Genomic DNA, 27907 nt, shown 5'->3' with positions numbered 1-27907 from the left:
TCAAGCTGTGTTCCAAAACAGACTATTGGACTACCTTTAAGTTCTCAAATTGTGGGATATGCCCCCTGGGGGCGCTCACACGCAAAGACATCCAACCAGATCCTCACTCAGCTGTGACTGCAGTTCATATTGTAAATTGAACATTTTTGACACTGCAATCGTGTATCTATGGACAACATTGCAGGGCAATGATCCTGCACATGAAGCACTGCTGTGTCACTCTGAAGTGCGATGGATTTCCTTCATAATTGTGTTTGCAGCAGGTGTTAATGAGAGGAAAAACCTGACATCACAGAGTATAGTATGGAATCTACAGAAAACAAAAGAAATTGCACAGATTGAGTGCACTTTTTGGTTTACATCTTCCCCAAGGACAAACAACATAAATAAACTGGGGCAACAGAATGGTAGTAGGCGACGGTTGCTCAGTGGGAGAGCGAGTGTCTTTCAACTCGAAGGTTGTGGGTTCGCTTGTCTACAAGCAGATGTGTCCTTGGGCAAGACACTTAACCACACGTTGCTCCTGACGGCTGTGCCGGCAGTGTGTGAGTGGGTATGAAAGATGAGTCATAGAAAAATGAAAGTGTGTGTAAATGGGTGAATAAAAACTGTAGTGTACAGCAGCTTTGAGTGGTCATCAAGACTGGAAAAGCACTATATAAATACAAAACCATTTACCATAATAGCTGGCTCTATGCCAGAATTTATCTTCATCTAATTTCACTCTCAATTAATGTGAACCAATACAGCAGGCCTCACATCCATTTTATTTCTATTGCTGGAACAAATAATAATAATAATAATAATAATAATAAAATCTACACCTAATTACTAGTCTATCATATTTTAATATTTTTTTGCCGTTTAATCTCACCATTGACCAGTCTTTTCTAAGAAGAAAGTTTGTTTCACTTTGTAAACCACTCACTTCAGGCACCAGAGTCCTCCATCATTTCAAATATATTATTTTGTGACCTAGAATTTTTCTTTCAGATTTACCTCAGTGCCACAAACTTACCATAAATGGCAGAAGTACACCAGAAGCTCCAGTGACCTTCACAAGCTCAAAATTATGATTTTCTTTGTGGACTTTTGTGTGGGGGACTTGGTAGTACAATTTAAGAAAAGGCTGTTTAACAGGGGAATTACGTGAAAAAAAAACATATTCTGAAGTTATATACTAAAGTTGGTGTAGCTTTTATTAGCAGGGCCTTTTGTTGCCAGCAGCCATACATAATGAGTGAGCCTCCATGTCTCTGATTTGAGATTCAAGGTTTCCTCATTCAGCCACTTTATGAAACCTGAACCATCAGAATAAATGTGTTTATTCCATTTAAACATTAATAGGCTGCTACTAACAATAATAATCATATTAATCAAATAAACTGTTGATTATTTTCCAGATTATCGAGTAATAATTTGGTCCATAGAATATCAGAAAATGTTGACCAGTGTTTTTCAAAGCTCAAAATTAGGTTTTCAAATGTCTTGTTTTGTCCACAAACATACATTTTCTTTCTTAATGGTTTATTTGTTATATGGAGCAAAGAAACCAGAAAAGGTTAACTTTAAGATGAAAAACAAAACATTGAGACCAATTAATTGATTATGAAATTAGTTTAGATTAGTTTAGCAATTGATTAATCGTTGCAGCCCTATATATTAATGAGTGCCATCAAGTTCAGAGTTTGTAGATTAAATTGCTTCCGATGTGAAAACTATCCACACTGTTAATCCTGTTAGTTAATGTCAGATATTAAATCACAATCTGTCAATCCATATTTTCTTTACAGCTGTTAAGACGGGGCTTGGTTTCCCTTTCTCTGGAGTATCCTGTGGGGTCTGGACTAAAACAAAAAGCTTCAAGTCATATCGAGTCTCACTGCAGACTAGAAAACACCATTTTAATACAAGCAAACCCGAGTAACAGCCTGACTAATACCCAAAGTATGCAATATACTATTACAGGTGAACAGTGTGATGAATGAGCATCAGTGTTAAACCTGCTGGGATTAGCGGAGCTTCATAAAGCTGACCATATTTCTTCTTGTGTGTGTGTGTGTGTGCGCACATAGGGTAAAAAGGCTGCTCATTCTAGCAGTGGAAAAATCAGACGGCATTAAAACTTCACCTGAGGCTGACACCAAGCATCTTGCTTCTATGGAGCTTCTGTGTCCTTGGCCAAGTGAACCCCGTTCGTGGGTGCCGAGGAATGTGCATTAGCTTTGTCCCGTATGAGAGTCAAATTCACCTCAGGTGCACCTCTCCCGTTTCCCTTCCCCCACTCCCAACATCCAATCCTGCAGATAAGATGCCACTTCCGAGCCTTACCATGGCCTTGGAATGTAGGAGAGTAACCATCTTGAACAAGTGTTAAACAAAAACAGACACATTCTGGTGTACACTGGACAACTCACGCTGACCAGGAACCTGGATTCAGGAATCAAGACACTCAATTCACTTATTAAGAAAATGGTTTAATGTTCAAGATTATGCCATAATGTGTAAAACTTCCTGGAAAGAACAGCAGGCATCAATAGCCTTACATTTTATAATTTTACAAGTCTATGAAAATCAGATGATGGGATAAACAAGTTTACTTTGCAAGTTTAACTTTGTCTTTTAAAACTCTAAATTTGGGATTATTTTTGATCTTCTTGTTGAACAGTGCGAACACCTCCTCCTCTGTTTTAAAGTTTCCTTCACCAGTGAAAGAGTAGTAGGCTGCCAAAACCTGTGGAAAGGGAACAAACATTAATGGGTAGTTTAGGTTTTTTAATGCTGTTGTAATAGGTACAAACACACTGGAGAAAAGGCTTACCTCATAAAAGATATACTGTACCGTTGAAGTTGTTGAAAATCTTACAAATCAGTTTGCTGCTTTATCTCACTGTTAAACAGCCTAAAATATGTTAGTTTATTACTACTCACTCTCCTGTACCAGGGTCCATAGTCAAAATCAGCAAATTCATGGCACATACAAGTTGTTGATCCACCATTGCCTGTGAAACGGTGCCAAATCATTGAACCAATTCAGTTAGTCTTGAAACTGTTTGGAATGAACAAACAGATACAAACCTACTGAGTGAGACTACAGTAGACCAGAAACTCCTATGTTCCTGCAAGCTAAAACCTTTTTTCTATGGGTTTTGGTGCAGTGATACACAAATTCCCCTTTAGAAAAGTTTGTCTTACCGCATGATAAAGCAGCAAACTTGGGCTGCATGATAAACAGGTAAAAAACTGTGATCTCGTTTCACAACTACATGTGATGTCATTGCTAAATGACAATGATCGTTCTGCATTTATTTCACGAGCAGCATCGCAAATAAAAACAACACAATCCTATTTTCCTCTCAGAGTTACTCACCACATGAAGCAACATGTGATTCAGTAGAGTCTGCAGTTAAGAGTTAAAACGCAGCAGCGCTTCTCTAAAGGTTTCAGCTCCCATTCCTAAGCACAAGCCTAAAAAATTCAGGACAGTGTGTGCCACAACTATCTAATCACAGCAGCCTTGGTGTAGCACTGGCACCAGTCTGTTGTCTACAGAATTTGTCTCTTCATATTTTCGCTGAGCCTAACCAGACTGGGGCAGATGACTGGTGCTATAGCGCAGTCCTCCAAAAAGGGCAGCTCAATGTAACACCTTTAAATATCCTAACTCTGGGACTCACAGGCAGACTGACAGAGGATGCCCAACTGTTAACAGACTTGTTTTATGTTCGGCATTGTCTCAGTTCTCCTCAGATCTGAGTTGCTTCCAATCAAGCTTTTAAACTTAACTCATCTCCGACTCCAGGAAACTCCATCTTTGGTCGACTCACTAAATAATCAAATCTCCACAACAAACACCTAGGTGGTAGTGACGAGAATCACACAACCACCCGACCCGAGCTTGTGCCCAAAAATAGGTTTGCATTCGGCTCACCGCTCGGGATTGCAGGTTTTCAGCAGTGCTGTCGCTAAATACACCAGAGTCCTCTGTTATATGATGAGATTTTAGACGTGTCCTTGTATGCACTTCTACTCATCAAAACACTGTATTAACAACGTTTTAAAATGGCTTCGTCACCCCCCCTCCGCCTCAGTCCCTTTTACACCTTTGACCAAGAGTCGGACTCAGAGTCAGAAGACACTGTCGCAAGTGAAACACCTCCACAACGGACTTTCTACTACTTCTGCGGTTCAATGTACGCAACCGGATGTGCCCTGACTAGTGCCCGGAGCAGGAGGATCTGCTGTTCAGGAGACAGGATCCTTAGGTAATGATTAGGGATGCACCGATTAATCAGCCAGTGACCGGAACCGGCCGATTTTCACGGAAATAGGAATTCTAGGGTGTTTGTTACATAGTATAAATGTATGTGCTCGTTAATATGTAATTTATTTGCATTTTTAGAATTCAAATTTCTTTCTCAGGGACTGGACAGCTGTTCACATTTATTTAGTTCTAAATGTAGCACTTGAATGTCACGTGACCAGTGGGCTAGTCATGTTAAATAAAAAGTACATTCATGTAACTGCTTTGGATTCTGTTGTTAATTTAGAAACAAATATGCTCCATATACCAGCTGTGAGGAATATTTGTATAATTAACAGAATTTGATTCTGTCAAAAATCCTAACCAAGAGTGGTATTTTACCTGAAATATTAGTAACAATATAATAATAAATCAGAATTGAATCGAACGATGGATCGAACTGAATTGAGACCTTGTGAATTGAATCGATTGAGGAAACTGGTGGCGAGACCCAGCCCATTTGATAGGGCTAGCGCATCGAAGTAAGAGCCTCAATAATGGGTTCTGTAGTCGCAATAGGAACATACCTTTGTTAAACTACTAAAATTTAGTCATATATTGGGGAAAATATTGTGGAAATTGTTTGAAAATTAATTGGTTAAAAAGTGTGGAAATCCTGGTAATTACAACTGTCCATGCCTCACCTTCTTTCTTAGTTTCTTCACTGACAGTTCCTGGTCAGGCGAGTCTCTCAGTACTGCTTTGATATTCCCCTTCCAGTTGAATTTGCCTGTAAATCAATAAGAAGCATGCATTAACTTGAATCCTCAATGCAAGTCAATTTCCTAGAAAAATCATGGCTTCGCGATTTAACTTTATTCTATAGCTATTAAAAAACATTTTAAATGACGTAATACAATGTTACCTTTGGACGCCGTTTGATCCTCAGTCTCTTCTGACATGGTTATATCAGCAACCTCTGCCATTTCCACAACTAGGGTAGATGAATGAAACCCTGAATTACATGCATTAAGACCTCAATTATAAATAGGTGAGTGAGCACATGGAATACAGCAGAGAGACAGAACAACAGTCATCTCTTTGAGTCTGTGATTTGAGGGTGTGAATGAAAAAACATGACATCAATAAACATAATAATTACCCCACAAAGGTTACCAGTGACTTCCCATCAGTAACACAGACAAAAATTAGTTATGATATTCTTGACTAACCATGATACTCACTCTTCATTTTCTTGCTATATGTCTCATTTCCACCATTGCAGCCATTCTGCTCTTCATCTCTGTCCTCACTGCTGTGCTTTCTCTTTTTATCACTTTTTTTCTTCTTGCATGCATGGTCTTCCTCTTGCGTCACAACAGCCTTCATGGCTTTCCCACTCTTCTGCTGACGAGCTTCTTTACGCTCCCTTTTGTTCAGCTTCTTCTTCTTCTCAACATTTGCCTGACCGTTCTGCTCCTCATTCCCATTACCGAGCACGTTGACCTCAGCTCCTGTGTGTTCGTCTTTTTTGGTCTGCTGTGGGACGACCTCCGGAGCCTGACAAGATTGTGGGTTGGGGAAAACGAATCAGCTTGGATATCGAAAATATAAGGTCAAAGGTCCTCAGTTCAGAACTACATTAATATCAGTCAAGTCAAATGCTATGAGAGGACTTGGAGAAGAAGCATTCAAGTACTGTATGGCCTACATGTCATGTTACCTCTATGCAAAACATTAATGTTTTCAATATACAACGGAGCAAAATGTGCATAAAATTTAGAATGTAGCACATGTTTACGACATTTATTTGTATCAGGGACACTGACCAACTTACACTAAACACAGAAAGAGAAAACATGCTTTTACCAGATTTAGCTAATGAACAGAAACCTGTGAACAGACACAATATCACAATAATTATTTCAAATGGCAACTTTCTGGCTTTAAGAAACACTAAAAGAAATCAAGAAAAAAATGTGGTAGTCAGTAACAGTTACTTTTTTAGACCACGCAGAGGGAAAACATTATGGAATCACCCTGTAAATGAACACCTGCATCAGATGGGTCTAGTACGCTTGCCTTTAACAATCTTCCCATGTTGTTTGTACTTGGTCCAGATTTTAGACACAGCTAACTGTGAACAACCAACATCTTTTGCAACATTGCGTGATGATTTACCCTCTTTAAGGAGTTTGATAATCCTCTCCTTTTTTTTAATTGACATATCTTGTGTTGGAGCCATGATTCATGTCAATCTACTTGGTGCAACAGCTCTCCAAGGTATGATCACTCCTTTTTTAACTGCAGACTAACGTGCAGATCTAATCTGATGCAGGCGTTTGTTTTGGGTAAAGTAACCGTTACTGACTACCACAATTTCTTGATTTCTTTTAGTGTTTCTTAAAGCCAGAAAGTTGCCATTTGAAATGACTTTAGTTTTGTGTCATGTCTGTGATCTGCTTTTTCTTTACGAAACTAAACAACTGAATGAACATCCTCTAAGACTGGTGATTCCATAATTTTTGCCAGGGGTTGTAGGGATGATTAGCACCTATTTTGGACTTCTATTCAACCTACATACAGTGGACTCACGTGTGTTCCTTAATAACACAACATTTATCACATTTAAATATCTGAAACAAATTATCACAGATTTCTTACAGCTTAAATATTGAATTAATATGTTCCAAATCCCACAGTTGATAAGTGAAAGAGGTTTACAATTCATTATAAATGCTAGTATCGACAGGGGCTGAAATTAAGTATGTCAAAGCAAGCTTCTTCCATGATTTTCCGACTGATGGACGTACGACACAAACGTATTATGTACTTGCATCAGGGATTAAAATTAACACCGTCCCGTCGTCCCGGGGACGTCATTAATTGTCATCGGGACGATCAATATTCTCTCTCGGGACGACAACGGGACGAAAGAGAATTTTGACTGACTAAATTTTTCCGTTTAAGTTTTCAACACTTTCTGTGAACCAGAACGGGTGGGAAATACTTATGTGAAAAGGTAAATGTCTGCGCGCTCATGTTTGTGTTCAGTGAGACGCAGAGACTGCTGCTCTGCGCCGCTCGAGCCGCAGCTCTGCGCCGCTCGAGCCGCAGCTCTGCTGTCTGCTTTGCGCGCCCGCACTGCATGTAAACATTTCATTAATGTTGACATGTTTGTTTCAATCACTGAATGAAGCTCCGCCAGGCTTAGTGTTGCTTGTTTATTTATTTAAAATAGATTTTTTTATACACCCCGGCTTTTTCTATATCGGGGAACAAGAGCGCATGCGCCCCCATGTAATCAGCGCAGTGAATGTCCAGGTGCCGATTGAAACTCAAGTCACACTATCAAGTGCGTCATTATTACGGTTACATCGTTCTTGTCAATAAAGATGTTATATTTAGGGATACACCGATAATTCGGCGGTCGAAACAGAGCGAGTTCACTGTGGAACATCACCTGTTAAACGCTGGAAAGTCTCTAAACCAGTATGCGCGCCGAGAGAGAGAGAGCGAGCGAGATCTGCGCTCTTGGTCATTAGTTCATTTACTTATTTTTGTGAAGGTAATATGTTGTGAAATATGTTTAAACTTAAATAAACTACATCTACAAGTAGTTTTGTCTGGTTGTATTAGTTCGTCCTGTTATTGACGTCATGCTGTCATCACCTGACAGTCTGGCTGATTTAAAGCCCCCAGATGCAGCGGATGCAGCGCACACCAGATGCGAGCGTCATTGATATCATGCGCAAATACAATTAGAATATTTGTGTTTTTTCAAAAGTCATTTTTGAGTCATTTTGACAGCCCTAAACAGCCTCATGCAATTCTCAATGCATGGCCCTTCTCATGACGATTACAACCAACTAAATGCAGTCACTAAATGGTGGAGTAGTGGCATTAGGTCCGGTAGACCACAGTTCTGTGACTGAGTGTGTTGGTTGTCATCTACAACACAACAAATCTAGTCTGGAAATAAATATATTATTTATTATCAACATAAGGTATTGTGTTTTTATTATATTACCAGTAAGTAACAACTCAAAATGTAAAAAAAGATTTTCGGGACGATTCAGGACGATTCGGGACAGTTCAAAATGTTTTTCGGGACGTTTCCGGGACGGTGGTGAAAAAAGTTAGTTTTAATCCCTGACTTGCATCATAGGTGGATGGTTAATTTATAAATGAGCATGTGATTTAAAAATATCTACGAGGTATCAATGTTATTTGTGAAATCACTTCTCTGCGGTACGTGATGATACAGCGACTCCGGGTGTCAGCGCTTAAGGTGTTTGTGTATCGCCGTAGTGCTACCATGGAATGAGAGTTGTGCTTCACAGAGATTGCATTTAACATGTTTCGCTGTGGTTCAATTGTGGCCTTTGCACCTTAATGTTGTTGATATTGTTACCTCTAATTTTGTAAGAGCCAATTGTGACTGTTACACCCAAATGTTGGTGGTACTGTAACTGTAACCTTTTTGCACTATACACAAATTGTATTGTACCTGAATGTTGGTGGTTTTGTTACTTACCTTTTCAGCACAAAACTAGCAGCCATTTCAATAGAGAAGTGCTAAATAATGAAAACATTTTGTATCTATTTGTATCCATTTACTGTACATGGAAATTTTATTGAATAGCCCTGATCTATACAATCGCAATGCCTTGACCTAAGTGCTGTTAGTACACACAGTCCCAGCTATAACAAAAAAATTTATAAAAAAAAAAAGAATTGTACAGAATTGGCATAATAACTTATATCTGGATTTCAGCCAAGTGTCTCCTGATTTTCAAGTTTCAATCCACAATTTTAATTTCGGTGCAGCCCTACTTGAATCTTATCAGCAACCAAATCAAATGCACAATGGAACACACAAACAAGAAACAACAGAAGTAACCTTTAAGTGGCAAAACTTACAGCATCAGCTGCAGCAAGAATGTTCCAGACTTCATCGTGAAGGCTGGTGTTGTTTATTTTAAGACTGTTTTTAATCCAGTTCTGAAGAGTGAAAGTTAAAGAAAAACATGAACCTGTGCGAGTGATTTCATGCGACTGCTGAACTTGACAGTGCTTACAATTTTACCATCGAATAAAACACCCACCTGAAACTTTGCCTTCTTTCTTGGGATATTTTCATACACACTGACTTGTTTGAGCACATCCTTTAGCTTTGCACCGATGCCAGGTTTGTTCATGGCCTCATTGACTTTCTGCAGTCAGAAAAAGTCAAAAGAGTAACATTGACAAAACAAACTATCAGAACCGTTTCACAGATATGGACATCAGGCTTTTATCCAGCAGGGTGTCCGGGTGTCCTGGGGGCACCTGTACTGAAAATAATAAGAAATTAGACGCCCTACTTTTAGGCAGGACACCCTAAAGACGCCCTATTTTTCCCCCGGTAACCACCGAAACGATGTTGTGATGACACGCGGGTATAGACAGGCGCATGCTGGCCGTAGTTTTTGCTGCCAGCACGCGCTCGTTAGGTGTCCACCAGAGTGAAGTACAGTGATCTTGACTGGATGAGATGCCGTCTTCATTTGTGTAGCGCTTGTGTTATGTCCACCACCCCGTCGTAAACTTTAGCGCAACCTTGTTCGCACTGCACGCACACACACACCCTTGGACGCGCACAGCCACTCGAGAGAACGAGCCGGTGATGCACCATCATCTGAGAGCGCAGGCAGCCTCCTCAACCCACGTTGGTCTTGAACTTAACGTGTTTGTGACACTTCATCTTTTTTGTCGAGGTGCGCACGTGTCGATTGCCGATCGTTTTGTCGAGAAAAAAGTCCCGTCCCTACTGGAAAGTCTCTTTGCGCAAAAGCGAAACTTGCCTGCAGCGCTGATTATGAACTCCCCGCGACACTCTCTTCTCTCTCTTTGAGCAGTTAACTAAAAAGATCAGCTCATCTGATGCATCTGTTATTCCCTTAATTACAGCGCTAAAGCGTCTTCTAAAGAAAGAATGAGACCACGGACTAAAAACAATGAAAAGTGCGCTTTTGAGAATCTGTCAACAGTTTACTGTCGACTCGGATCCCCTGTATTTCATTGTGACTGTAATTGATCCTCGTCATAAAGATCAGTATGTACGTCTCATATGGGGATGAAACTGCGCACAGAGAAATGATATATTCCATCCATAGGGTCTGCTTACAGCAGCACACAATGCAGGAGAGAGAAGAGCAGAGTCAGCAGGGGCGGTGCGCAGAAAAAAAAGGCCCGCACCAGATGCGGGGCACCCTCTATAATTGCAATGCCTTGACTTCAGTGATGTCAGTACACCCAGTCCCAGCCATAACAACAAAATTATATTTAAAAAAATAATAAAATAAAACAAATGTTACAAAATTGGCACAATAATTAATTTCGGTTTTTTTCCCATTTTGAGTTACTTGCCCTTACTTCATGAGTCTGACCATAATGGTCCTTCAAAAAGCCTCAAAATGCCCCATTTTTACCACAAATTTTCAAAAGCTCTGCATGCCCGCAAGAGGAGCAAGGGGGGACTCTTGCTAAAAAAATACTAGCTAAATCCTAGCCTGATGGACATCATTTTGTTTTACATATCATACCTGGATCCACTGCTGCTGTTTCACATCTCCTTTGTTGGCCTTGGCCTCATAGCCTTTGCCTCCATACTTCTGATCTTCACTGATGCATTTATTGTGGTTCTTGTAATCATCACCCCTGTTCACAGAGAAACAACAAATGTAATTTCCCAAAGGCATACCATGAAGCAGAGATCACACGAGCAGCATTCAGAAACACTCACATTACAGCGGTGCAACTTGGCTTTTTTGGTTGCACTTGGGCAAAGCCAGGATTCTGACTATATCAGTTTGAGTAATACAGATACATATGTTTTGTTCATCGTTTTCAACAGAGGGAAAATCTGTTGATGCTGAAATGGAGAAGATGTTAGCGATGGAGTATTTGATTATTCACTTCATTGTAAGAAAAGCCACTCAGTTACTGTGAATATTCATAGTATATTAAAAAAGTGCTCCGGGGCAGCATATAGCTCACGTAGAGCTGCCATCCCATGTTGAGGCTATAGTCCTCACTGCAGGCCACCATGGATGTATAATATGAACTGGATAGAGCACCGACCCCTCTGCCTTGAAGACAGTTTTTACATGGTGGCCACTGTGGGTACTGCAACAGAAAACCCCATAAAAGCCCAAAAAGCAATTATCCCATTGACCGCAATAGTAAAAGAGACGCCTGTAAAAGTGTCCACAGGACACCTCGAGACATGGACACGGGCTTTTATAGATCTTTATATGGTAGTGACACTACTGCGCATGCTCTATGGTCCCCATAACCCGGAAATAAACGCGGAAGTCAAAAAACATATTACATACATTTTTGGTATATGCGCTGGGTGAGCAGCTTCATAGGTATGAACGGAAGGCGAAGGGGGCGGTGCTCTATCCAGTTCATATAATACATCCATGGTGGCCACCATATAAAAACTGTCTTAAAGTCAGAGGGGGCGGTGCTCTATCCAGTTCATATTATACATCCATGGCAGATACACACCAAAAACAGCGTTAATTGGTCTTTCCGTTCTATGGTAGCTTTAATGTGCTGTGTTCAGCGCCCTGACCTTGGGCCACCGTACTGTAGACTATTCAGTACCGCTTCATCGCTGTTTCACTGTATGATCATGCGTAATTGGATAGTACCCTCGTATGTATTATGCCTATTGTTCCTATTGTATTCTTCATTGTTTCAGCAGGCGAGGAGAAATAAAAACGAGAAGACAGGAAGCATTTGGACATTACCAGAAGTCTTTTCCACAGTCGATGCAGGACAGGGCCTGGCAATCCCGGCACAGGCTCACATGTTTGTCCACTTGAGCCTTTTTCAGGGATTCACCACACGCGTTACACGTGAAAAACACCATTTTGTTAATAAAAATCCTAATAAAAAAGACACTAATAAACGTTGGCTTCCCGAAGATGAACCGAGTCTGCTAATGAAACTCCACCGGGAGACCCGGTCCTGTGCTAATCAGAGCTAACGACGCCCAAACAAACTTAACGCTAACGCTAGAGCCGAGAGCAACTAAGCCAGCAGCAACCCACAGCTGGTATTCTATCAAATCGTATTAACACTACGATCAACGTGCTAAAGTTGTTTCCGTTTCAGCGTCTATAAAAATCCTAATAAAAAAGACACTAATAAATGTTGGCTTCCCGAAGATGAACCGAGTCTGCTACTGAAACTCCAGCGGGAGACACGGTCCTGCGCTAATAAGAGCTAATGATGCCCAAACAAACCTAACGCTAACACCAGAGCCGAGAGCAACTAAGCCAGCAGCAACCCGCAGCTGGTATTCTATCAAATCGTATTAACACTACGATCGTGCTAAAGTTGTTTCCGTTTCAGCGTCTCGTTTAAACGCATCGTTGATTCGCATGCCTTTACTTATCCGCATTAACTTTTCAAAACACACGTGACCGCACCGACGCGCATTTGCTACATCCTTAGATTTCCGGGTGAAAAAACAACCTAACATTAGTTCCTACCTGAGTGTGCCGAATTTGTTCTAATATTGTTTACGGTGAAAATGCATGTACATGCGTGTACCATGTAGTGTACGCGTACATCACACGTGTATCGTGCAATGTACACCATTTTGTGGCCAATATATAACACAGATTTTTTTTTGTTGCGCTGTTGGCTGTTTTCTGGTCGTCATACGAACTGCTGCACCAGGAAGTGACGCAACGTTCTTCTGTTAAAAGGCGACCTACCATCCCAACAAGAGGTGGAAATCTTTGAAGTAAGTCTGGACTTGTCTTTACGAACCTTACTCAATTTACCAAAAGTAAGGAATTTGTATTTCGCTTAAGAGTGTCTGTCTTTAATGACACACACACACACACCTCGTCTCGCTGTGACTCGTTAGCATAGCTTGTTTGTGCTTTCCAATTTTTGCATGGGAGGTCTTAAAATACTATCATGGTCAGATAGTTTAATTTGACTTGTGACTATCAATATTCAAACGGTTTAAGGTTGCCAGCACGCGTTACCCCTCATGTATTTTAACTAGATAAGGAGAGGGATTTATTTGTGTGTTTGTATGTCATTGACCAACAGTTTGATGGGGACATCGGAGCAGAGTGCAGTAGCAGTTTCAGCATCAACACAGTGACCATGGACAGCCTCTCCAGCCACAGCTCGTACCTGCTGCAGCAGCTCCAGGAGCAGAGGATCCAGGGTTTGCTGTGTGACTGCATGCTGGTGGTCAAAGGGGTCTGCTTCAAAGCCCACAAAAATGTCCTGGCTGCTTTCAGCTCCTACTTCAGGTGTTGTACTGTCTTTTCTTTCTTAATTAAAGGGATAGTTCAGGTTTTTACATAGTTTTGAACTGTGTTGCTGTGGTACTGACTCATATTAAGCACTGACTTTGCTGTGTGCACCCTCTGGCTTGATCCCTGTGCTGGGAACTAGCTTGAGACACGTTTGCCGTTTCTCAATATCCATACTTGTGCATACTTGTGAACTCCCGTACTTGTGAAAACTAGGGATGGGAATTTCACACATTTTTAGAGTCGATTGTCGAGGTCCACGTGTCTAATTTTTTGTCTTCTTTTTTAAACCGCAGCAATGCGGGGTGTATAATTCATTTTAGGCTCAAAAACATGGCTGTAATGTCCATTTTTGACCATCAGAACAGAGATAATATAAATGAGGGGCAAAAAAGCGGACTCTCCGCTGGAACGCGTGTTTCGCCACTCGCCAGACGTAGTGCCGGCCCTGAGTAATTTGGTTCCCTAGGCAAGATTTTAGCTGGCGCCCCCTTGCATCGCAGCAGTCAATTTCACAATCAACTTTCATACAATCACACAAAACTGCATGTGTGTATTCAAGTTTTTATTTTTTTGAGTAAAAAATATCACACCAAATAAAAACTAAAGAAAGAAACAAGTGATAAAATAAATAAGGCAGACGTATTAAGTCGAACACTGCACATAAAAACAAGTGACGTAAAATTAATTAAAAATACTCTTAATCTTATGTAGAGAACATTTTGCAGCAGAATCAGTGCAAGCTATCATTCTTTTTGGAGTACATCAGCCAGCTCCTTTTGATTTTTCCCCATTAACTAAGACTCTTTTTTTTTTTTTAAAAGTCATGTTGACAACTTCTCCCATCGTTGTTTTGGGGAAATTGTTTTTGTTTTGAAATGGTCCTCTGGACTAACTCTCTTCTTACTTTGTCTATAAGAAGTGATGGCCAGTCAGCAGGGTCTATAGGTGCAGCCTTTAGTCCTGATGCTGTGTCACTGGGCTGTGCAGAGGTAGACGGGATAGCAGCACCTGATGCTGTGTCACTGGGGGTGGTACTGAAATATTTTAAAAGTGCATCTGAAGAGCGAAGAGAAGAATATGTGAAAACTGCATGTTACATTTTAATAAAAAAAACAGATGATTGGTGTGCTATAATGAGACTAATATAGACTAATAATGAAAATGTGATGAGATTCATTCAACTTTATTGTCATTGCAATGCAATTCAGTCTAACCAGAGTGCAAAAACCAGTGAACTGAATATATATGTATATAGCCTATGAATGGTATGGGAAAAGCTAAGGTATGAAATATTAATAAGTTATACACTTTAACACTGATGTAAACTTTTACAAACATAAACATAAACTGTGACATAAACTAAAAGCATTTTAACTAGGGCTGTAAAGTCGATTGGACGACTAATTATCGTTAAGCAATTGTGATTGGTCTAATATGTGCCCTTTAATGTAATGGCACATCTGTGAATTTGTGAACATTTCCCCAATCTTTACTTTGAATTTTTCCAGGACTCTGTTCCAAACTTCCCCCAGTCAGAAGAATGAGGTATTCAACTTGGTCATCCAGGATGTCAGTGGCATTGGCCAGATATTGGACTACATGTACACCTCCCACCTTGATATCAACCAGGATAATGTACAAGCACTCCTGGATATCGCCCAGTGTTTACAGGTCCCAAATGTGCAGAACATGTGTAACTCTTTCCTCAAGCCTTGTCCTCCACCAGTGGAAATCCAAACATTTACTCTCCCAGGCATGCTGGGCACTGAGCATGACTGCCTCTTGGGGAGCAATCTTCCTCACGACGTTGACCTCCACTGTCCCCCTGAATCCCAGCGGCACGGCCCCAGCAGTGACACAGATCACACCAAGAGGGTGCCAGTTTCTTTGTCTAACAGCAGCTCCAGCTGTGACACAGTGAGCAACATTCAGGCACCTGCAGAAAAACAGTTAGTCCATGGCTACAAGCTCCGGAACTTCTACAGCAAACAGTACTTCAAACAGTCTGCACTTCAGACTAATAGTACATCCTCAAACCAATGCCCATGTCCTTTGGTGGTGGTGGAAGAGCAGCAGTGTCAGCTTGGGGTCAGCCAGGGACTTAACAACGGACTTGTAGTTCAGCCAACTCATCCACCAAGTGCATCTGTGGCCGTGGAAAAGAACCCTGTGTCGTCTTTAACACCATCAGAAAATCTAAACACTATCAACTCTGACTCAACAGATTCCATGCTCAACAGGCCAGTCCGCCCAAAGAAGGCTGTGTACCTGAAAAAATACAACTACCTGAGGTCTCAGAAAGCTCTGGAAGATATGTGCGCTAGGTCTGTGAGTGAACCCGTCCTTAGCTGTCCCAAAGAGAGTCACCAGGAGGAGGCTGTAGTCCAGACTGAAACCTCAGAGGCTCCAATTAAAAGCACTGCCACAGACGAGTATAAAGTTCCTGAGACTGAGACAGCTCCACAACATCCCAGTCTTCCACCTGTGACCAAAGAAGAGCAAAGTCTGAAGCCACAGCCACAGCCAGGGCACAAACAATACTCTTGTGATGTCTGTGGGAAGATTTTCAAGCACCCGAGCAACCTGGAGCTACACAAGCGCTCACATACTGGTATTTACGGTTTATAATCGCCCAATAAGCACTCATGATTTACATTAACACATTCATTAATTATGATAATGTTGTTCAATCATTAGTATGATTTTTGTATTAGTATTTACACACTTAATTTCAGTGGTATATTGCAGGGCTATTCAACTAAAATTTCCTGAGGGCCAGCTTTTCGGAAGGCTGTCTAGCCAGTGGGCCGGTCAACCCCTGAACTACTATTTTGTGTTGTATGTACATTAAACAGATACAAATAGATACAAAATGTTAGAAATTATTTAGCTTTTATTTTTTGAAATGGCTGATAGTTTTGTGCAAAAAAATGAAGTAACAAAACCAACCATTCAGGTATAATGCAATTTGTGTGTAGTGCAAAAAGGTTACCGTTACAGTACCACCAACATTCGCATATGACGGTCACAATTGGCTCTTACAAAATTAGAGGAAACAACATGAACAATAGGCTATTTTTGCAGAAATATAAGTAACAGTACCAATAATATTCAAGTACATTTGCTACAGTTGGCTTTTAGTGCAAAAAATAAAAGCACAAATATTCTGGTACATATACATAGGCTGCCTACAATTACAGCTGTACTAGTATTTGCCAAAAAGCAACGCAAAGTGTCGCAAAGTGCCAGAAATAGGCGACCTACGGTTTTATTGACATTCATTGTTTATGGGTTAATGGGCCACGGGCCGGCCCAAATTGCTTGAAGGTCCGTTTCTGGCCCCCGGGCCTTAAGTTGAATAGCCTTGGTATATGGAGTACAGGAAAACTTCAGTAAAAGTACCAGCATGACATCAGATAATTATGTTGGTTAAATTTAAAGTCAGTTAGAATACTATGATACTATTACTGATTGCTACCACTAAAGCATGTAAACATTTAGCAACACTTTGTGGTAAAGGTGCAGCTTAATATCCCTGCGTCCCTTCTGTTAGCTTCGGCGTCCCTTCTGTTAGCTTCTCAATGTGATATTTTGCACACAAGCAGAGTAGCAACATGTCTACGGTTAAAGATGTAACAGCACTATGTGTACAACTGATTTATTGTGAAACAAATACGACAGAAGTGGTATTAGTGGTAAAAGTAGCAGTGATTGTATGTGGCAGATATCTTGGAATTCTACCTTGGTGGTACATAAGGTTGCTCTAGGTATCCAAGTTACAACTACCCATTACCTCAGAAATTCTGAGTTCCAAATGGAATGCACCATTACAGAAAAATCTCTCCAAAAAATGCAGTTTACATTTACATTGCTGCCTCAAGGCCTGCACATAGTCTGTTGATCTCTCTCTACCAGGGCAGAGAAAATAATGACGTCATTAAATTCTTGCAGCCCTCATTTTGGAGTTTTTGCAGCTTGTCCTTCAGTGTGGGCCCTGAGGCAAGCCCCTTAATGCTACTTGCCATTCTCAGATGTGTGAATTGATCAATGTTAGTCGCTCAAAAGCATCAGCTAAATGATATGTAATGTAATGCATAATCTGGGCAGAACCTATTCTTTATGATTTCCCTGGGGTCCAGAAGGTTCTCATGAAGTATGTAGTGTCCTGGCCAGAACTAACTTTGTTCTTGCCACCTCAAGAAAATGTACATGTTTCTGTTCTTGCAGAGTATGTGCAAGCCTTAAATCTGTTTGTCGTTGCAGGTGAGAAGCCCTTTCAGTGTAACATTTGTGGGAGAAACTTCTCACAGGTACAGTCTGGTGTGTTTTTTTCTGATTTGAAACCGTTTTTCGTATGTGGGCAAACTATTATAACATGATTACAGTACAAATGATTTGTTTGCTTTACAGGCTGGAAATTTACAGACTCATTTGCGACGACACTCTGGAGAGAAACCGTACATCTGTGAGTTATGTGGTAAAAGGTTAAGTGTCTGCTTTTTATTCCTTCCCATTTATATTTCAGTTGTCCTTACTTACATACTCCTTTTACTTTTTTGTGTGCGTTTGTCACTTACTTTATGGGTGTATGTAAAATATGCTGAAAGTTTTCAAAGCTGGGCAGTATAAGGATTTCAGTTGCACTAATACGTTAACCTGAACAAGCTCATTTCAAGTGTATTTTCACCTGTGATTTTCAGTTTTACAGCATCAGGAGATGTTCACCGTCACAAAGTTGTGCACACAGGAGAGAGGCCACATCTTTGTGATATATGTGGTAGAGGTATGACTTCTTTGACCACCAAGTGTTTACTTTTTCATGATTTGATTAGATTATATTCCAATTCAGAAGGATATTATTGGATCATAAAACAATTATGGTGCACCTGATTTTTTTTTCATTGAAATGTAGTGTATTAAATGATCCATAAGTAATTAATCACATGGATTAATAATGTTTGCTTTTTGAATGGCAAATATAGGATGTGGCTCAAAAGAGAGACAGATATTCCATGTTGCATTTTTGCAACAAAGCCTACAATTGGGTGAGTGCATCAAAGTAAGATCCTCATTATTGGGCCCTATAGGGACAAACCATTGTCTAACTGCTTAAATTGAGACATGGAAATTGCATAAAATATTGTGTAAAAGTTTTGAAAATGAGTTGGTTACGATGTGTGGGAACCTGTACTCATGAAACAACGTATTTCAGAGGAAACCAGGGACAAGAGACGATGATGTGCCACTAACAGCAGGGTTTAATACATAATTATTTAATTATAGTGACAGCAAGTGGGAGCACAACATTTCCCCTTATTTGTTGATGTGAAAATATTGGGAATAAGAAAATAATTCAAGGATTCAAGTTTTTTTTTTTGTTTTTTTTTAAATAATTGGCTGAGATATGTTTCAGCTGAGGTCAGAGAGATCAATTGTTACTACATGGCTCCCCCACTGATTTCAATGGAAAATAATTCAGCAAGTAAGCAGAATTTACCAATCTGCTTTATTTAAAAAAAAAAATTATTGAGGACAGCAAAATTATTGGCTAAAATACATGTGCACTGCAGAGATCAGCTGTATTTACCACTCTGTTAATTTAGTGTTTTTTTGTAAATCATCTAGTATTTAAATCAGAGACTATTACATGACATTGGTGGGAGAGAGCATGATGCAAATAGATATTATTATTATTATTATTGTCTGCATACATTTATTCATCAAATTAATTTTACAAGAGCGAGAAGTACAGCGCAGCTAAGAATCAAGTTTTTCTAATTCATGCTGCACTGTACAATTTACTGGCGAAAAGTGACACTTTTTTTTTTGCTGTTTTACTCGCATGTTTATTGCCCAGGATTTAACAACTTAAGCAATCTGAAGGAACACAAGAGGACACATGCCATAGACAAGACATTCAACTGTGACCAGTGTGGAAAATCTTTCAACACGCACAGAAAGCTTCTGAAGCACAATACTCGACACACTGGAGAAAAACCACACATTTGTGCCACATGTGGTAAGTCTTTATTTATTATGAAAGTATTTTCATCTTTCTATTTTGCAGATTCTACTAAAAAAATGTAGTAATATCTAAAAGTCTCTTTCAAAACAATCCACTTTAGTTCCAGTATGTTTAAACGTATTGTAAAAAAGGGAAGGTGTATAGGTGTATTCAGTTATTCAATTATTCACTTGATTATTTAAATAAAGTCACTTACTGTGATTTTAAAGGAGACATATTATGTAAAATCAATTAATATCATGTTAATACTTATATTTGGGTCTCTGGAGGCCCTATGAGTAGGCAAAGTGTGAAAAAAGATGATTGTTTTGTGGTCCACCTCGATGTAAATACAGGAGATAAAACATCTGATGTTGACTTCTGTCTCATTGCTACGTCACAATGAGACATTCCTGGAATTGTTGTCTCGCGGAGCTCCGCTTTGTCCCTAAAAAGTGCGAGAGTGCAGACGAGAGCAATAGTATCCGGAAGAGCGGAAGTATGTGAAGTGTTCTATTCTTGGCTGCACAGTGCAGCACAGAGTTCTAAACAAACTTCCAGCCTCAGAGGATTTGCGTGTCCAGTGGATACATTTTATTTGCGATGGCAGCGTGCCTGCTAGAGCTGGCAAATGATCGCTTTTCCAAATGCTAACTGCTGTTAGCTGCCGGAGCCTCAGTCTTGTATACTGTGACGTAGTTTCATGCGTCTCATTTGCTTTTAAAGAGATGGGCACTCAAAACCCACCGTTCTGAACAAGGCTGTTTTAGCAGGGTGATTGAACTGCTATGGTGCTTCATCCTTAAGGTTGCATTTTGAAACTGCTCCTCAAAGCTTGACATGTTGTACATCCTACAGAAGCGATTTATATGGAACATTGCCAATATCACATTGAAGTCCTTGTTCTTTGAGTAGCAGTTCAATAACACACATTCTTCTTGTAAAACAGCTATTCGACACGAACAGAGATTTGTATCCATATGTTGCCTCCTAACTTGAATATGACACTGTGGTAAATGCACTGCCAACTGACAATAATACTTATATGACGCTGCAACTTGCAATTTCTGACAATATTTCTACAACCAATTATAGCATCACTGTGAACGGAATCCTCATCTTTGACAGAAAGTTCAACCACACATCAGAAATTCATTTTATTTGGAAAAATACAATGTAAATGATGTTATCTATAAATATATCCTTTATACAAATGAAAAATTAACCTTTTGCAATCATTTGACAGAAGCATTAGAACATCTGTTTTTTCATTGTGAACATGTGATTCTTTTGTAGAACAATCTTTAATTTCCCATGCCACACTGCCAAGACCTCTTGCCCCCGCTTTGCCACCCCATGTAGAATTTTCTAGATCTGCCACTGCAGCACCTTTATTTATTTATTTATTTTAAGATTATACCGACCATGCTCCTACAGTGATTAATTGAACGTCTCGCTCAAACCTTTTGCACCTTGTGTGAATACTGCATTTTGATTTTTATATTTATATTTATTTTGACTCTTAACTTCTCAGAATTTAGTTTTGCCTTGATTTGCCGCTGGGGCCAAATACTTTCTCTTTTCCTTTTTTTTTTTTCTTTTAAATTTGAATTGAATGTCTGCCCAGTGTTTTATACTCACTTTGGTTCTTTAACACAGGAAAGTGCTTTGCAGGCTCAGGTGACCTGCAACGTCACATACGCACTCACACCGGTGAGAAACCATACATCTGTAACGCCTGTGGTCGGACCTTCAGCCGCTCAGCCATGTTGAGGAAACACAGCTCCAGGCACTGCAAGGGAGCGCCAGCCAATACCCTGACTGCCAACACGACAGATCAGACATATCGCTCAGATGGAACAGTGTCATTCTCTAAAGCTGTCAGCCGCAGTAAATCTTCTGCCTCTACCAGTGGACAGCAATTCCCCAGTATAATGCCCCACTCAGGACTGGAGAAACCCTCACAGTCACCACCCACACCTTCACCGTCTCCCACCATGCACCTCAGCCCAGCCTCTACCCCAACCTCCCTCCCAGAGCTCCGCTCCCTGGTCCCACATCATCTCCTCTCCTCCAACCACCAGGAGAAAAGTGACCACACCAAGCTGACCAAACAGCAACTGTGTCAGGAGGCTGTGTATGGGCCATATGTGGAGACTGGGAGTATGTCACTGGAGATGGGTCGAGGTGTGGTGGGGAGGTCCTACCTGCCTCCCACGGACAATCACTGTAGTTCACTGACATCCTCCAACAGGCCTAACAGTGGTCAGTCCTACAGGTCCAGTGATGGTCAGTTTATCTCCAGTGTGACTCTGTGGGGCCTGGCAATGAAAACGCTGCAGAATGACAATGACATGGAGCAGTAATAAAAGACTTCAGCAATGGATCCAGCACAGTCCAGTCATTTCGGGTGTTTTCGATTTAGAAATTTACCACATTGCTCTTGATTGGATAAATGTCTTTTATGATTTAGCTTTAAATGGTAAATGGTCTGTATTTATTTAGCGCTTTTCTAGTCTTTATGACCACTCAACCTTGCTTTGGGAGACATTTTACTAAATGTTAGGGGACCTCAAACCTGATTTGTGGAATATCTTACTTTCATGTAGGCACATGTTATCGTATTAGAGCAGCCACACTGCTCACATAAAACCTGTGCCTCAAGTGATTCTTCTTGGAAAATATGTGCAGTTCACATATTCTACAGGAGATGCAAAAACAGAAACAATAAATAATTAGATAAATAAATAAAGGAACTTCTACTGTCTTTTTTTTTTCTTCTTTCTTTTTTTTTTTTTTAAATAGAAAACTGAAAGGGAGAAGGCTGTAGGTACCCCTCATATCGCACAGTTATAGTTATTTTAGCAAGAAAAGATGAATGAATCAATATTGTCAGTCCAGAGGCCCGTTCCACAAAAGTAGGATAAGGGATTAAGCCGGGCTATGTTGCTTATCCTGGCTTAACTTATCCGTGATCCGGTTCCTCAAAAGCAGGATAGGGGAACGCAGGATATGTTATGACATAAGTTACCATGGAGATTTATCCTGTGGCCTTAGCCTGGTCTGGAGCATGCTAAGTTCCAGGATTTATTAAATCTCATCCCTCATCACAGCCAGCAGTCACCACAAATGGAAACTAATAGTTATTCCACTGTCCACTACACTATGTTTTCACATTCAACTATACCCATGGTCATTATCTAAACATTTGTAATCATTGATTACAATAATTCAAAAATAATTAATAATAATTTTATATTTATACACACGATAGAAATTTAAAAACACATCAAAGAGTAACACGATGCTGCTTTATTGAATAAGGATAAATCAAAGCAAGCAAATCAGCTTCTTTCAAAACTGAACTCTGTCTCTGCAAAGACATATTATAGAACATAAGAATATTATAGAACATAAGAATGAATGCACATTAAAAGGTCTGTATATAATATACGCACACACACACACTCCCATACGCACGCGCGCACACGCAGCTTACACAAGCTCGCTCGCACACACGCACGCTCGCACACAGACACGCTCGCTCGCACACACACACGCTCGCATACGCACGCGCTCACACACAAACTCAGAGTCTAACCCTGAACTCTGAGTTGGGGTGAATTCCAATTCCTTGCTTAACCCTGAATCTTAACCCTGAATCTCAAAAATGTGCACTCCCGCTAGTGCAAGTGCTGTCCCGATTCTCAGAAAAATTAAGTTGAGGGGCAAGTTTAAGGCCTGTATCGTCCTCAATATTGAGATTTTCCGAGACCACCCTTGGGCGCGAGGGCTACCCAGAATGCATTGCGTGTTTTGACATAACAAAGATGGCGCCAAAAGCAGCGAAACGAGTATGCTACCAATTCTTTTCTTTGTTAATAGAGATATAAAAAATTATGAAAACCATTGTATTATCTTAGTTTAGGCCCATATTATGGATTACTTACGTCATTGTTGTGTAACATTTATTTTAATTTTACGATCTATTGTCAATAGCCTGCCGGTGTGGACAAGCGATCGTTTGCTATCGTTTACTTTTCAATAAGCCGTAGTGTGTGGTAACTGTCAGCTGAATATGTCCGTGGTTGTGGTATTTGTATGAGTATTATCTTATAACTAACTGACAACCTTATAACTTGACTGACAAACGGATCGTAATAAATAATCGTGAAGTAAATGTGTTCTTCTTTTTTGGAGTTGACAGACTGGACGCAGCTTTTGTGTTATTCTGCCCCCCACAATCTGAAGACGTATATCTGCATTTAAGGGGTGTCCTATTTCTAAGTGACAAAATAACCCTCAACACTTGGTTTTGAGGGCCAGTTAATATTAAGGGTTGAGCTTGAGGGTTAAGATAGGAATTGAACTCGGAGTAGTTACACCTGGAGTGCACCACAAGTATAAAAAGACAGCATCAATGGAGCCCCGTTTCGACGAGTCACCATGGTAACGGGCAAGCGGAGGGCGACGTTCTTCACCCTACTGGAGTTGGAAATATTAATGTGCTCATAAGGTGAGTTTGAGCAAGTTTTTAGAAGGAAGTGTAACACTGCTGCAGCAGCAAAAGAGAGTAAGACGGTGTGGGAGAACATTGCTGCTCATAAGTTTAAATGTCATTTGAAATCACAGTAATATCATAGGGGGAAACTGCTTGAGTGGTAGCCTATTAATTTATTTCATTAAAGTGCAATCCCGCGGGAGAGAAGCGCACTTGGCAGCAGTTGAAGATGAAACATAATAAAAGCTAAGTTTTAAAAGTAAAAGTACTTGCATAATGATTAATTCTCTTAATGTCTATATTGTAAAAAAACTTAAAGGGATATTTCACGGTTGAGAAGATGGATTTGATGTATTAAATCAAATCAAATCAAATCACTTTTATTGTCATTTAGCTGTACATACAACAGTAGTGCAACAAAAAGAGAGAGCGTTTCACAGGGATCTAAAGATTTAAATATTTAAATACACATTTACACCTAAGCAGCACCCACACCCACACCCACACACACACACACACACATTCACACTTCCCTAAGACGTTAAGCAGCAATTGTCAGTGTAGTGATCAATGTAAATGATTTATAGCAGCAGCCTGTTAAATTGCAGTACGGTTTAAGTGCCAAGTGAAATGATATGTAACTACAAAAAAGAAAAAACTGGAGCAATACAGTTAGATCATCTAAACTGCAGCTATCACCAAGGCTGGAGAAAAATAAAACAAAACAGATTAAGGTGCAATAGTGATCGTCGTCCAGATTCATATCAGCAATTCAGCATTCTGACAGCTTGTGGAATAAAGCTGTTGATCAGTCTGGTGGTTCTGCCTTTTATGCTCCGGAAGCGTTGCCTGATGGCAGCAGTTCGAAGAGTTTGTTGAGAGGGTGTTGAGAGGGTGTAAGAGGTCCTTGACGATGGTCAGTGCCCTCTTCTTGCAGCGGGTCTGGAATAGTTCTTGGATAGAGGGGAGGAAAACTCCGATGACCCTCTTCGCCCCCCTGATGATCCTCTGCAGTGCTTTTTTGTCTGCAGCTGGAGTACCATGTAGAGATGCAGTATGTCAGGACGCTCTCAACTACACCTCTGTAGAAGGTCGTGAGGATGCTGGGCAGGAAGTATAGTCTCTGCTGGGCCCGTTTTGTGATATAAGAGGTGTTCTTATTCCAGCTTAGGTCCTGCGAGATCTGCACTCCGAGGAACTTGATGTTCTCCACTCTCTCCACTGTACGGCCGCTGATGCTGATAGGGGTGTGCTCTGGTTGTGACTTCGGGAAGTCGATGATCATCTCCTTCGTTTTGTCCACGTTGAGCAGCAGATTGTTTTCCCTGCACCAGTCCTCAGGTGTTGAACTTCGTCCCTGTACATAGCTTCCTCATTTCCGTGGGCGAGTCCCAACACGGTGGTGTCGTCCGCAAACTTGATCATCTGGTTCCCCTCGTGTCTGGTTGCACAGTCATGTGTCAGCAGTGTGAACAGCAGTGGGCTGAGCACACCGCCTTGGGGGGATCCAGTGCTCAGTGTGATGGAACTGGAGATGTTTTTTCCAACACGGACCGTCTGTGGTCTCTCAGTCAGAAAGTCCAGGATCCAGAGACATATGGCGGTGTTAAGGCCAAGTAGAAGAAGTTTCTCCATTAGTCTCTGGGGGACAATCGTGTTAAAGGCTGAGCTGAAGTCAATGTACAGGACTCTGGCGTACGTGTCTCTATGGTCCAGATGAATGATGACGGAGTGCAAGGTGGTGGATATTGCATCCTCTGTAGAGCGGTTTGGACAATAGGCAAACTGGTATGGATCAAGTGTTGCAGCGAAGGCTGGCTGTGATGTGTGATTTGATGAGCCGTTCAAAGCACTTCATCACAGTAGATGTCGGTGCGGTGGGACAGTAGTCGTTTAGACAGGATACAACTGGTTTCTTCGCAACAGGTACAATGGTGGACGTGTTGAAGCACCTGGGGACGATGGCCTGGCTGAGGGAGATGTTGAAAATGTCAGTCAGTACCTCTGCCAGCTCTTCAGCGCAGTCTCTGAGCACACGTCCCGGGATGTTATCTGGGCCTGCCGCTTTCCGTGGGTTGACCCTCATGAGGGTTTTCCGTGTGTCTGCTGCGCTGATGATGAGCGCTGGCCCTGTAGCAGTTGGAGAAGGGCCGTGCCTCCCTCTGGTTGTAGAGTGTGGTGCTTCGAAACGTGCAAAGAAGTTGTTGAGCCTGTCTGGTAGAGAAGCGTCTTCGTCGTCGACCGCCTGCTTGGACTTGTAATCCGTCAGCCCTTCGACCCCCTGCCACATCTGTCTGGTGTTCCCTGTGTCACAGAGGTGCCCCTGGATTTCTTCAGTGTAGGTACGAGTGTAGGTTGATCCCTTTGGAGAGCGCAGACCTAGCTGAACGGAGAGCAGTCTTGTCCCCCGTCCTGAAGGCTGCATCACGGGCTGTCAGTAGCGAGCGCACCTCTGAAGTCATCCATGGTTTGTGGTTGCCACGTGCATTGAAAGTCTTCAGTACAGTAACATCCTCTGTGCGCTTAGCGAAGTAGCCTGTTACCGCCTCAGCATACTCATGAATGTCAATCTGGACTCCTGAAGACCCCCCAGTCCGTACGTGCAAAGCAGTCCTTAATTTCACATAGAGTGGTCCTGTTGCACATAAATGTTAGTTATGGAGGTCTACTTACATATATTAACTTGTTTTTATGGTTAAAAACCTCCTAGTTTCTGTAAACGAGCCGATAGAAATCCTCTTTTCCAACGGTGTGTAGCAGCATGAATGAGTTTCAACGCATGCATTATAGTCAATTTGAATTCACGTATAAATATGGTAGATCGCCCCCGGTTTCACTCTTTGCACTCCTTCCCGACGCGTCACTTCCTGTCGGAGTGTTTGGCTCTTGGTGAGTAGGATTGTGTGCTGCTCCGCGTTTCTACCGTTCATCTACCTGTATGCTTATGGAGTTTCTTTTGTGTACTGCAGAGCAACTGGGTTTGCACGCCTTGCTCAAGGTGCGCTGTTTGTTCCGCTGGATGATGTCACAATCAGCTGTTGATCAGCTGTCCGCTGCTGTTTTGTCTCTCCATGAAGGCGGCTTTATCTCATTCTAAATTCTGGCGCGTCTAGGCGTGACTCCTGCTCCTCATTTTCGTTCACTGCCGTTTCCATGTACTGCATGGGACTGTCGTGTGTCAGCTTGTCTTAGTTTGATGCCTTAGTTTAGGTTGATTTCTTTATTTTGTTAACTTGGTTTTGTTTGTTCACTTGTCCTTTTGTTTTGATTCCCAATATTTATTTTGGTTGGATTGATCTGATTCATTTCTTATTTTTTTTGTTACAGATATTTGTTTAGGTCATATGTTTAAGATTTAGGTATTATATTGGTTATTTCTTTTCTTTAATTATTGTTTAATTAATTTGGGCAATCTTATGTCGTTCAGTTGGTATAATTTGCCCAGTCGTTATTGTAATTATTTTGTTTAATTTGTTTATTAATTTTCTTTATATCGCTTGAGTTATTTGTTTGATTTGTTCTTATTTCTATGCAATTTATATTTTGTATAATTTGCCCAGTCTTTGTGAGAATATTGAGTTTGTTTTCTGTGTGATTAATTTCTTTATCTTGTTTTAGTTGCCGACGCCGTTGGTGGTGGTGCTGGTGACCTGGGTGGCGGTGTTCGTTTTCCCTGTGTGCTGTGGTCCCCTGGGATTTGGGTATTCACTGTGTGTGTGTGCGTGTGTCTGTCACATATCTGGGTGATTGAGTTAAATTTAATTTGGACTCCTCCCCTCACTAGCCCCATTTCACCCCAAGCCTCAGTTTAAAACATGTTC

General features: G+C 40.9%; 2 protein-coding genes across 4 annotated transcripts; one reads left to right on the top strand and one right to left on the bottom strand.

Moving 5' to 3' along the window:
• Positions 1-2520: 2520 nt before the first annotated feature.
• Positions 2521-12682, bottom strand: lyar (Ly1 antibody reactive homolog (mouse)). 3 transcript variants are annotated; one of them, XM_083906020.1, is made up of 8 exons: positions 12046-12682; positions 10831-10945; positions 9352-9459; positions 9167-9247; positions 5488-5803; positions 5169-5258; positions 4948-5033; positions 2521-2734 (listed from the first exon to the last, which is right to left on the bottom strand). In XM_083906020.1, exons 1-8 carry the CDS (start codon positions 12165-12167, stop codon positions 2597-2599), a joined length of 1056 nt encoding a protein of 351 aa, XP_083762146.1. In that variant the 5' UTR covers positions 12168-12682; the 3' UTR covers positions 2521-2596. The 3 variants fall into 3 exon arrangements, with proteins under 3 accessions (XP_083762146.1, XP_083762147.1, XP_083762148.1); XM_083906021.1 differs by having other exon boundaries at positions 5169-5237; XM_083906022.1 differs by lacking the exon at positions 12046-12682 and adding an exon at positions 11031-11155.
• Positions 12683-13015: 333 nt separating this feature from the next.
• Positions 13016-22168, top strand: zbtb49 (zinc finger and BTB domain containing 49). Its single transcript, XM_083906365.1, has 8 exons — positions 13016-13049; positions 13367-13575; positions 15090-16192; positions 17845-17891; positions 17992-18065; positions 18282-18364; positions 19439-19600; positions 21245-22168. Exons 2-8 carry the CDS (start codon positions 13424-13426, stop codon positions 21949-21951), a joined length of 2328 nt encoding a protein of 775 aa, XP_083762491.1. The 5' UTR covers positions 13016-13049; positions 13367-13423; the 3' UTR covers positions 21952-22168.
• The last annotated feature ends 5739 nt before the right edge of the window (positions 22169-27907 follow it).

This window comes from Microchirus variegatus (assembly GCF_963457635.1).
Source record: "Microchirus variegatus genome assembly, chromosome: 19".
Classification (NCBI taxonomy): Eukaryota; Metazoa; Chordata; class Actinopteri; order Pleuronectiformes; family Soleidae; genus Microchirus; species Microchirus variegatus.
Note: the sequence above shows the minus strand (reverse complement) of the source record. Positions and strands in the feature narration are given on the sequence as shown.